Raw genomic sequence first — 12779 nt, 5'->3', positions numbered from 1 at the left:
CTAATCTGCCGCTCCCGACATTGCCGCCACTAGAATAAACATATTAACCCCTAAACCGTTGCACTGCCGCCTCGCAAACACTAGTTAAATATTATTAACCCCTAATTTGCCGCCCCTAACATCGCTGCCACCTACCTACATTTATTAACCCCTAATCTGCTGCCCCCAACGTCGCCGTCACTATACTAAATTTATTAACCCCTAAATCTAAGTCTAACCCTAACACCCCCTAACTTAAATATAATTAAATAAATCTAAATAAAACCTACTATTAATAACTAAATAATTCCTGTTTAAAACTAAATACTTACCTGTAAAATAAACTCTAAGTTAGCTACAATATAACTAAAAGTTACATTGTAGCTAGCTTAGGGTTTATTTTTATTTCACAGGCAAGTTTGTATTTATTTTAACTAGGTAGAATAGTTACTAAATAGTTATTAACTATTTACTAACTACCTAGCTAAAATAAATACAAATTTACCAGCCAATCAGAATTAAGGTTCAAAAAATCCTATTGGCTGATGCAATCAGAAAATAGGATTGAGCTTGCATTCTATTGGCTGATTGGAACAGCCAATAGAATGCGAGCTCAATCCTATCAGCCAATCGGAATCTAAGGGACGCCTTCTTGGATGACGTCATTTAAAGGAACCTTCATTGTAGAAGAAGCCATCGATTGACGAGGATGCTCTGCACCGGATGTCTTGAAGATGGAGCTGCTCCGCGTCGGAAGGATGAAGATAGAAAATGCCGTCTAGGTGAAGACTTCTTCCCATCTGGAGGACCACTTCTGCCGGCTGCATTGAGGACATCTTGCCGCTTGGATGAAGACTTCTCCCGGCTTCATTGAGGATGGATGTCGGCTCTTCAAAACTGTAAGTGGATCTTCGGGGGTTAGTGTTAGGATTTTTTAAGGGAGTAGTGGGTGGGATTTATTTTTAGATTAGGGGTTTAGGCTGCAATAGAGCTAAATGCCCTTTTAAGGGCAATGCCCATCCAAATGCCCTTTTCAGGGCAATGGGGAGCTTATGTTTTTTTAGTTAGGGTTTTATTTGGGGGGTTAGTTGTGTGGGTGGTGGGTTTTATTTTTGGGGTATTTGTTTGTATATTTTTGACAGGTAAAAGAGCTGATTTCTTTTGGGCAATGCCCCGCAAAAGACCCTTTTAAGGGCTATTGGTAGTTTAGTTTAGGCTAGGGTTTTTTTTTTATTTTGGGGGGGCTTTTTTTATTTTGATAGGGCTATTAGATTAGATGTAATTAGTTTAAAGATATTGTAATTTGTTTTTTATTTTCTGTAATTTAGTGAGGGGGGGGGGGTTTAATTTAGCTAATTGTAATGAATTTAGTTAATTGTATTTAATTTAGAGAATTTATTTAATTGTAGTGTTAGGTTTGGTTTTATTGTAAGGCAGGTTAGGTTTTATTTTACAGGTAAATTTGTAATTATTTTAGCTAGGTAGTTATTAAATATTTAATAACTATTTAGTAACTATTCTACCTAGTTAAAATAAATACAAACTTGCCTGTAAAATAAAAATAAACCCTAAGCTAGTTACAATGTAACTATTAGTTATATTGTAACTATCTTAGGGTTTATTTTACAGGTAAGTATTTAGTTTTAAATAGGAATTATTTAGTTATTAAAAGTAAGTTTTATTTATATTTATTTTAATTATATTTAAGTTAGGGGGGTTATGGTTAGATTTAGGATTAGGGGTTACTAACTTTAGTATAGTGGCGGCAACATTGGGGGTGGCAGATTAGGGGTTAATAAATGTAGGTAGGTGGCGGCAATGTTAGGGGTGGCAGATTAGGGTTAATAATAATAATAGTGTTTGTGAGGCGGCAGTGCAACGGTTTAGGGGTTAATATGTTTATTCTAGTGGCTGCGATGTCGGGAGCGGCAGATTAGGGGTTAATAATTTTCTTTTTGTGTTTGCGATGCGGGAGGGCCTCGGTTTACGGGTTAACATTTAGTTTATGGGTGTTAGTGTACTTGTTAGCACTTTAGTTATGAGTTTTATGCTACAGCTTTGTAGTGTAAAACTCATAACTACTGACTTTAGAACGCTTTACGAATCTTGACGGGATAGGCTGTACCACTTACTTTTTGGCCTCCCAGGACAAGCTTGTAATACCGGCACTATGGAAGGGAGTTCGGCGGTTTAGGGGTTAATATGTTATTATAGTGGCGGCGATGTCCAGAGCGGCAGATTAGGGGTTAATAAGTATAATGTAGATGTCAGTGATGCCGGGGGCAGCAGATTAGGGGTTAATAAGTGTAAGATTAGGGGTGTTTAGACTCTGGGTTCATGTTAGGGTGTTAGGTGTAAGCATAAAATGTGTTTCCCAATAGGAATCAATGGGGCAATGTGTTTCCCCTTAGGAATCAATGGGGCTGCATTACTGAGCTTTACGCTGCTTTTTGCAGGTGTTAGGCTTTTTCTCAGCCGGCTCTCCCCATTGATTTCTATGGGGAAATCGTGCACAAGCACGTACAACCAGCTCACCGCTGACTTAAGCAGCGCTGGTATTGGAGTGCAGTATGGAGCACAATTTTGCTCTACGTTTACTTCTTGACTTTTAACACCGGGTTTCTGAAAACCTGTAATACCAGCGCTGTAGGTAAGTGAGCGGTGACAATAACGTGCAAGTTAGTACCGCACCCCTCATAACGCAAAACTTGTAATCTAGCCGTAAATCAGCTAAATATAAATTTCTCCACACACACTGCAGTCCAGGCTCTGCATCATAGTGAGAGAGAGAGAGCGCTGCAGATGTGATTTCTCTAGTAGAACAATATGCTGAGCACGTCACGTGACTGCTCTGGTCATGTATAATGCAAATTACAAAATGAAATTATCTGTGAAAGAAGAACACAAAAGAAGGCGCCTCCTAGTGTAATACTGTATACGATTTCACCAATATCAACGACAAGTAGTAGAAATATACTCTTAAGTGGAGCAGCACCAAATGTGCTAAGTGGTACAGGCTGAGACCTTAACAGTTTCCCAGCAAACTGATCCTCATGAGGATGTTGTAGTGTAGGTGTGGCCGGAATAGGTCCAATAAAGCTCAGGCTTCCATGTTGTTAGACATCATTTTTATTAAAAAACTATATTAAAAACCATTGGGTATGTACATTACCCAAAAGTAATTTAAAATGATATATGCAACAGATTGCAACGCGTTTCTCAGCATAAACCTAACTGTTTCATCAGGCATCTGTTATTAACATGGATATGCTGGCTTTTATACCTCTCCTATGAGCTCCCTTAATTGGACCCTCCCATTCCTCCCATTCCCAGGTGTAATTAAGAGAAACACCTGTCTTTAACAAAACTATCTACCATACAATATAAACACAAATGTAAAATACACACATATCACATTGCATTATATTGTCAATTCGCAGATTATCGCAATAAAACAGATACAGATTTGTATGTTTGGTCATACGGTATATATATAAAAAAAACATTGCATGCTTCTCAAAAGTACTTACTCGGTCACCCTTAAAATAATATAAACTTGAAAGGTAACTTACCCACTCTATACATTTCAAAATAATAAAACTTTAAATGTAAGTTACATCTTTTGATAATCCATACATTATGGCTCTCCTTGATGATCTTTGTCAGTGTTATAACCCCTAATGTTACTCATAATTATCATTCTTAGGTGTATCTTTATTTGAGTTCCATATTTGGATACCTATATGACTGATTAATAGTGGCATTGGTGCATCGATTAAAATAAAATATATATAGGATCTCATGTTCTAAGTGTGTATTTAACCCTTATTATGGGGTCCAAAATATAAATAATCTGTGTAATGAAATAGGGGTTTGCATTAAGATCGTCACTGATATGTAAATCTCCTAGATGTATATCTGCTTTCACATGATGATAATAACTTCTGATCTGAAACAAACTAGTCCTAAAATCATATATACAACTATACCTGAATGACAAATGATATATTGTTCTAAAGTGATATCACAAAGGTGTGGTTAAAGACCAAACGCTCTATGATAGGGTGGAGACGTCAAAGGGGAGTGTGGGGGAGGGGGGTGACGATAAGTGCATGAAGCACTACACCGGATAATCATGTTGCAATAGACAGACTACGGGGAAGTGTAAACAATACCTATGTGCTTAGAAGGGAGATCATCATCCAAACCATCATATAAGGATGTGTCTTAATAACTACTTATTGTGCTGTTACATCGTAACTGCCGCAAGACATTATAGTGATAGATTATCGTCTATGAAGGGATGACAGATAGTAGGAAAGTGAATAAAAAGTAAAATAGAGAAGTAGTGCTATAACAAGGCTCTGTGATAGGATGAAGACATAAAAGGAGAAATAGGTGGATATGATAAATTAACGTGGCGCCAAATTGGAGTCCTAACGTTCTATATGTAGCATGTAATTGTTATGATTATTATCTACTAGAGATAATATGCTAGAAAGTGCGGCATTGTGATATTACTAGTATGCAGCTAGGAAGTGTTTACTAGTGTGCTATTAAATCGTGCTGCTATAAACATATGTGGTGGAATGTCAGCATCCTGTATATGGATACATGATAAGGGGAAGAGAATACATGTAACAGTGCTTCGGAGGAGTAGTTATATATCCCAAGCTCTATGATAGGATAGAGTCATAGGTGGGAGTGTATGTGGGCGTGACCAACTAACTTGACTTAAAACAAGAGTACCATCACTCAATATGCGGTATATAACTACTTAATTTGTATCTAATATGAATGCAGTGCATAAATGTGCGGCAATAAGGTGTTAGCAGGGGATTGTATTTAATATATTTGTCTCAGAGAGGGGGGGGGGAAGAAGGGAGTGTTAATATATGCTCTCTTTATAGAGAGGCTAGTTGACTATAATTTCCCTAACTATATATAGAAAAAGGGATAACAAGTGAGTCACTACCTATCGAATAACTTATGTGGATAATGAAAATTGGGGATATCAAAATGTAATGTACATTCATTGCATGTTATAAAAATAAGTGGCTAGTAAGTAAATAGATGGCGATCATAATTGAGTCAAATGACTCACGACATATGTGAATATCGTGATCTGAGAGTAGATAACAAATTGTATCTTGGTGATTTGTGTGATAGAGAGCAACTGATATGTATGTATATAGGGATAACACTGAGTCAGATGACCATAGGGGGATATTATAATAATGATGATTCTGAGACTTAGGGTGTATAATGGGCCCACCCAAAAAAATACATTAGGGTGGCCCAAATAGAATTAAATTGTTATTTTTTTACTGAAATGATGCCATATCTATATTCTCATTTAGGCCATCTGGAAAGAGACTCCCAAATTTAAAGATCCAAAATGTCTCTCTCTGACGGAGTCTGGTGTATATATTACTCCCTTTCAGGGGTGGAATACTTTCCAGAGGGGTTATCTGAAATTGGCAATGAGTTCCTGGTTGGCATACATTGTAATGTCTATAGACACTGTGCTTTTTACTGTTTTTAGTGATATTCCTATTATGTTAACCCCATCTCCTTCTGATCTTTCTAATGTTAAGCCTTAAATATTGGATTCCACATTTGCAAGTTAATACATAGATTACAAAGGTGGAACTGCAATCTAGTCTCCCTCTAATTGGGAATCAATGTCCTGTAGCATAAGAAATGACATCTTTAGCCCCATGTGATATGAACTTGCACATATTGCATCTTTTGATATTACACCTATAGTCCATTCATATGAATTTTTTTCTCTTTAGGTAGTCTATTATGGGTGGTTTTTTTATTCATAACTATTTTGCTGGGTGCAAGTTTTTGTTTTAAAGTGGGTGCCCATCTAAATGTTATTTTTTGTTTATCTTCTTTAATCTTCTTAAGAATTGGATCTTTTTGTAAGAGGTACCAATGTTTATTGATAATCCTTTTAATTCATTTATGATTGGAATTAAAATTAGTGATGAATGACATGGTTTGTTGCTCATTTATCTTTTGTTTATTAGAAGAATCTGTACGTGGGGGATTGAGGATAGATTCCCTATTTAATGCCTTTGACTTCAGATATCCCTCTTCAATAGGTTGTTGAGGGTACCCCTTATCTCCAAATCTTTCCCTAAGAATTTCTGCCTGTTGATCATATGAATTTAGAGTGGAACAGTTTCTTCTAATCCTACGAATCTGGCTGTAGGGAATATTCTTTTTCCTGCTCGTAAGATGATTGCTACTGTAATTTAGAAAATTATTACTGTCCACGGTTTTAAAATATGTATTTGATACAATAGAATTATTGAGGTCCCATGATAAGATTAAATCTAGATATTTGATCGATTCTTTTTGGATGTTACTAGTGAAGGACAATCCATATGTATTGTCATTCAAATACATCACACATTTATCTGCTGATTCAATAGACCCATTCCAGACAAAAATGAGGTCGTCAATGTACCGACCGTAAAAGACCAGGTGTTGCCTCCAATTTTGATGATATATATAGGTCTCTTCAAACCTACCCCTCGCCAAATTGGCAAAACTGGGGTCAAACCTGGTCCCCATAGCGGCCCCCTTGACTTGTAGATAGAATTGATCTTGGCATTTAAAATAGTTATGTTGGAGAATAAAGCAAATTAATTCCAATGTATATTCTTTTTGGCTCACTGGCATATATATATCCTTTTCTAAATATTGAGTGATAGGATCTAATCCTATCAGGCGATAAATATTAGAATACAGGGCACATACATCACAGGTCATCCATATATAACCATCTTCTTTTTTTTATATTAACCAATTTTTTTAAAAGATCTGTAGTGTCTTTGATGAATGAAGGAAGCTGTATGACATATTTCTGTAGAAACAGGTCAATATATGCTGTTAGTTTGTCTGTAAGACTATTAATCCCAGCTATTATGGGCCTACCAGGGTTTATTTTTATTATTTTTATGAATTTTAGGTAAATGGTAATAGAATAGTACATCAGGTTTAAATGGAGTAAGGTATTGCTTTTCCTTAGAATTTAATATCCCCTCCTTATAGCTAGCTAGTTTTTCATTTGGCCAAAGATTGGATTTCCCAAAGATATGTTTGGGAATACTGGCTAAATCTTCTAAGACCAGATTTTGAAAAAGATCGATATAGGACCCTTCTTCTCTCAGTGGCATAAATTGGGATTGGAGATTGTTTTATTGCGATATTCTGTGAATTGACAATATAATGAAATGTGATATGTGTGTATTTTCCATTTGTGTTTATATTGTACTAGTGTTAAAGCCCGTGTACACGGGCCAAAATGATTTTTTTTTTTTTTTTTTTTAATTAAAAAAAATAACATAAGATATAAACATTAAAGTAGACATAAAGTCATATTTTTATTTATAGTAAATTAAATTAAAATAAAGTTTAATTTGTACATGAAGAATATTGTTGCTCTAAATAATACAAAATTACTTCTAACTAATTAAAAATACACAACTTATTTATTTATTTAAAGTATATTTCTTTATAAACAATGTTTTTTGTAAAAATTTTATCACTGTTTGGTAATATCTTTTCTTGCTTTGAACTTTGAAGTATCTTAATTTTGACATCAGATGATGTACGAACTCGAGACATTGCAACATAAAGTTGTCCATGACTGAATACTGGTTCTGGAAGAAATATTCCTACTTTGTCTAACGTTTGACCTTGTGATTTGTTGATGGTCATTGCAAATGCAAGTTTGATTGGAAACTGTCTCCTTCGTAAAATGAATGGTAGTTCAGTGTTGGCAGGGGCTAAATCTATTCTTGGAATAAACACCATTTCTTTTTTAGCTGTTCCTGTGAGTACTTCTGCAATTAATAGATTTGGCTTAAGATCTTTAACTATCAATCTTGTTCCATTGCACAGACCTCTTTTTGTGTTCAGATTTCTGAGCAACATAATAATACTTCCCAATTTTATTTTTAACTTATGAAGAGGCATTCCTGATGGAGCTAATTCGTTTAGAAACTCTATGGGATAGTTTTGTGCATCTTCATCTGTCTGATCATCAATTGAATCTGAACTCAGATATATTTTTTCATCACCATCGAGTATATTTAATACATGCTCATTGATTTGATCAACATGACAATTTTTTGTACACAAAATGGCCTTTTTTGAAAAACTGTGAAGATCAGATGGAAGAAGTCTTTTTCCAAAAATTTCAGATATGATACAATCATGGCATATTAATTTGGAAGGGATCTCAACTAAATCCTCAGGAAGGCCCTCTGAATTATTTAATGAACCCTGTCCTAATTTTAGTAGCCAATTGCTAAATTCTGGATCCACTGAACGCACATTATTCTTCAATTTTAAAATTTTGAATTTATCCCAGTGATCATAGAACTTTATAGTAGCTTCCACAATAGCAGTTCTATTGCAATGAGGAAGAACTGGGAGTGTTTGTCTGAAGTCTCCACCAAGGAGTATAACTTTTCCACCAAATGGCTTATTGTTCTGCATAATTTCCTGAAGGAGCTTATTTACACATTTTAGAGCTATAGGTGTCATTGAGGCCTCATCCCAAATAAGCAATTTAGCATTACGTATGAACTCTGCATCTTTTGAAGTCATTCTCATATTTGATGTTGATGTTTCCAGTAATGGAATTGGAAGCTTAAACTGTGAATGGTAAGTTCTGCCACCATCAAGGAGATTAGCTGCTATTCCTGTAGAGGCAACAGGAAGAACTCCATCTGTGCGTCCACGTAAAGTACTCAATAATGTTTTATATAAATAAGTCTTGCCACTTCCACCAGGTCCATCAATAAAAAAACATCTGTGTGGTAAATTTTCATTATCAATTGCAGACATTACATTGTCAAATGCAGCTTTTTGCTCGATGTTTAATGCTTCTTGAAGTTGTGCTCCAACTTGGGCTTCCAACTGTGTAACATAGTTGAATTGCATTTCTGGAATGAAGTTTGATGGATTGGGTAGTCCAAAATCTTCACAACGTTTACCATGCAATATGAGAACATTTTGAATATCTGTTAATGCCAAATTTTTGCAACTTTTGCAATCATCAATGTGGTCTTCATGACGTGAATAATCTTCATAAAGATCATGTTTGTATTTTTCAAAGAGTTGTGGGACATTAGGTGGGACAACAAAGATACACAAATAAGCAAACAGTTCCCTCATTTGTTTAGGCATTTGTTGAGATGCTGATTCGTTAAGTGTAAGATCCCATGTAGCGTCGTCATCTAAAAGTGAAAGCTTTTGGGCAGCTTCTTTGAATGTGTGACAAACTTGTCCATTAACAGTTCGTAAGTCCTTAAAGGATATTGCTCCTTTTAAGTGCAAGAGCAGTAACCTCAAACAAAATCTCTCCAAATCTGATGAAATATTTACATTATACAATCTGCCAATTGTTGTATTTGCTCCTCTTTGTCTTGGATTCCACTTACGAGTTTTTACATCAAATACAAAATGTTGAGGAATGTCAGAGTAAAAAAATTCACGTGCCGCATTATTATCCACATTCAACTTAAAGTATGCTGTCAAAGTGGTATCCCTGTCGTGTGCCTTTTCTGCAGCTAATTGTACATTTTCATTATGGAAATATACATCTTGTTCGCCTGGAAGATGAACTTGAAGTCTTATTATTGTATGTGTTTGATGGTGCATCAAAAAACCATACAACCTCCAAACAGCTTCAGGAGCACTGACATATCTTGTGTCCAAAAAATTTTGAATTTCATCATGCTGTAGTGTATTATGTTCCTTAATGGAAATATTTGCACAATCGTAACCTTTATATACATATTTGAAGAGATATTTAACACTTTTAACAGAAACACAACTCTCTACATTTATATGGCAGTTGTATTTCAAGCAGAAGTATGGGCTATATGGAACTACCCATGAGTTGTCAATTTTTTTCCCTTTGACAATTACAGTGGTCTCATTTTTTTGTCTCCGATATCGCGGATATCCATCAACATTAATTAAAGTTTCTTCTTGAAAAATTTTCGGAAAATTCTTGCTGCAATTACCATCAACCATGCATGGAGAATTTAAATTATGTTCTCCACATGGACCGTGTATCATATGCTTTATTACAATAGCATGTAGTCTTGGATAAATATGTTCATCAGGAATTTCAGCTGATATAAAAGTGTCAATGGTTTCAGCATCATTTGGCTTGTCTTCGGCTTTCAATATTAAAAGGATATGAGCATGTGGTAATCCTCTTTTTTGAAACTCTATTACATGCACTTTTGCGCAAGGACTTCCAAGAACATGTTTGTTCAAGATATCATTCAAAAGAGAATTTAATTTGAGATTGAAAACTCTTGCTACCAAATCTGATCTGAACTCCACTGCTTGACCTTCTAATAGGTTATCAAGTATCTCAGGCCATTTAGGGTTGCAGGTCATGGTGATGAAGTAATCCGGTTTTCCATATTTTCTAACAATGGCCATAGCATCATGGTAGTTTTGGGCCATATTTCGTGGACTTCCCTGAAAAGATGATGGCAAAATAACTGCTTTTCCAGGCATCAGGCCCTGTGCAGCAGCCTCACTTTGAATGTAATCCATTAATCCTGTATATTTTTCAATGCGAAGATTAGATTGATTTTGACGGATATAGTTGAGTCTGTTGGCCTCAGTCTTGACATAAGCATCAACAAAGTACTGCTGCGTCAACTTGCCAGCACTAAGGAAAGGATTGAATTGATCCCTAATTGAAATTCTGTAAGAGTAGTATTTCATTTGGCTAACTCTTATCCTTGGATTGGTGGTTACTCTTCTTTGTACATCACTAATTGATGTTGGCCTGTAGTTAAGAGCAATATTGGAACCCCAACTTTGGTCCCCATATGGAAACAACAAAGGATACAGCAATGGTTCAAGATTAGGATCTAAAACACTTATTCTTTCAGTTTTTTTTGTTTGATCTGTAGATCGGCAATGAATAAGAAGGTCACGTTCAAGAGGAGGTTCACCATCAGAATTTTGGAAAATAACAGCAACCTCATTAACTCTTTGTACGTTATATCTTCGGTAATCTGATGTTCTGTCCTGCAGAATTACCATTGAAACTTTAGAATTTTGAACTCCATTTAAAGATGCTTCATGGATGCATTCTTGCTCTACCTCATAGAGCATTTTACATGCTTTTGCAAAAGGGTTATACTGAGACATATATGAACTTAACTCCCTCAAAAGTTCAATGTGACATCCTGAATTTTCTTTTAGTGCTGCTCGTTGGTCCGCAGCTTCCTCAGGACTCAAAATGTAGAGTTGTGCAAATTTGCGTTGATCATCATTTTCTGGATGCAAAGCACCAGATCGGTGATAAATTTGGCCATTTATTCTAAAACAGTATGGGCCATATCCTGGAGGTGGTGCAATGTTTGCTCCCATTGATGCAAACGCCAATGCACTATTTATAGAACGGATATTTTGCATAAAATTCTTTGAATGTGTGTGTTGTCCAGTCATTAGTTGTTGGATCAGTGGTGAAATTTGTATATGAGGTAATGTTATTTTTCCTTTATTGCAGCATTTATTAAAAAGCTTATCGCTTGGTTGTTCCTCTGGAAAATGCTTTGCCATGCAAAATTTGCAATAAACATTAAGTTGACCACATGTGTGCATCGGGACATTGTCTTCATTAAATAATGAATGGTTGATGTTAGTACTATTTTTTTTTTTTTTTTTTTCTACGTGCAGCAGAACGTGATCTTTGCATGTCCAGTTGGAGACATTTTTCCTGAGCAGTCATATTGGCCCTACAAATCCGTTTTTTTGAAGAATCCTTTTTGCGTAGAGTTACCCTTTGTTGTTCAGTCATATGTGTCCGTCGTATACGTTGAGTTTCTTTTCTTCTGCGTTTAACGTTTTCTGCATCTTCCTGTGTTAAAATTCTTTTAGGAGGCATTCTTCTATTTTTATTTTTATGCAGCACTCTTTAGTTTGTTTTAAAGACTCTTTTTTTTTTATGCACTTCTTTGTAGTCACTTTTTTTTATGCAGTATATATGTTTTTTAAGGTTTATTCTTATTAGGCACTCTTTATTGCCTTTTTTATGCTGTATATATGTTTTTTTAAATCGGTTTGTTATAATGCTGCTTATGTAGTATTAGGCACTCTTTATTGCCTTTTTTATGTTGTATATATGTTTTTTTTTTATAAATTTGTTATAATGCTGCTTATGTAGTATTAGGCACTCTTTATTGCCTTTTTTATGCTGTTTATGCAGTGTCTTTATTTGTTTTAGGCAGTCTTTTAGGCACTCTCTTTGTTATATCGGCAGTGTTTATTTTGTATTAGGCAATGTTAGGCAAAATTTTTTTTTTTAGACAATCTTTATTTTGTTTAACAAAGTCTTAGGCACTCTTTACTTTGTTTTATACACTTTTTATTTTGTTTTTGGCAGTGTTATTTTTTTTTAATGCAGTCTTAGGCACTCTTTATTTTGTTGTAGACATTAGGCGTGTTTATGCTGCTTATGTAGTATTAGGCACTCTTTATTGCCTTTTTTATGCTGTTTATTGCTGTCTCTTTATTTGTTTTAGGCAGTCTCTTTATTTCCCTTTTTTTTAGGCACTCTCTTTTTTTAATATCGACAGTCTTTATTTTTTTAGATAGTCTTTATTTTGTATTAGGCAAATTTTTTTTTTTTAGACAATACACTTTTTCTTTTGTTTTTGGCAGTTTTATTTTGTTTTCATGCAGTCTTAGTCACTCTTTATTAGGCGTGTTTGTCACTCTTTACTTTGTTTTACACACTC

The 12779-nt window shown here is 35.1% G+C and overlaps 1 protein-coding gene across 1 annotated transcript in view; it reads right to left on the bottom strand.

Annotated features, from left to right (window-relative positions):
• The window catches only part of LOC128664353 (uncharacterized), a 36239-nt gene extending 24544 nt beyond the window's left edge, over window positions 1-11695 (bottom strand). The window contains exon 1 of the mRNA XM_053719191.1: window positions 7545-11695. Coding sequence (XP_053575166.1) covers window positions 7545-11643 — 4099 coding nt within the window. The 5' untranslated portion in view covers window positions 11644-11695. The remainder of the gene's footprint in view (window positions 1-7544) is intronic.
• Window positions 11696-12779: the final 1084 nt, after the last annotated feature.

Source organism: Bombina bombina, chromosome 6 (assembly GCF_027579735.1).
Source record: "Bombina bombina isolate aBomBom1 chromosome 6, aBomBom1.pri, whole genome shotgun sequence".
Lineage (NCBI taxonomy): Eukaryota > Metazoa > Chordata > Amphibia > Anura > Bombinatoridae > Bombina > Bombina bombina.
The sequence above is the reverse complement of the archived record's forward strand: the minus strand, read 5'-3'. Positions and strand labels throughout refer to the sequence as shown.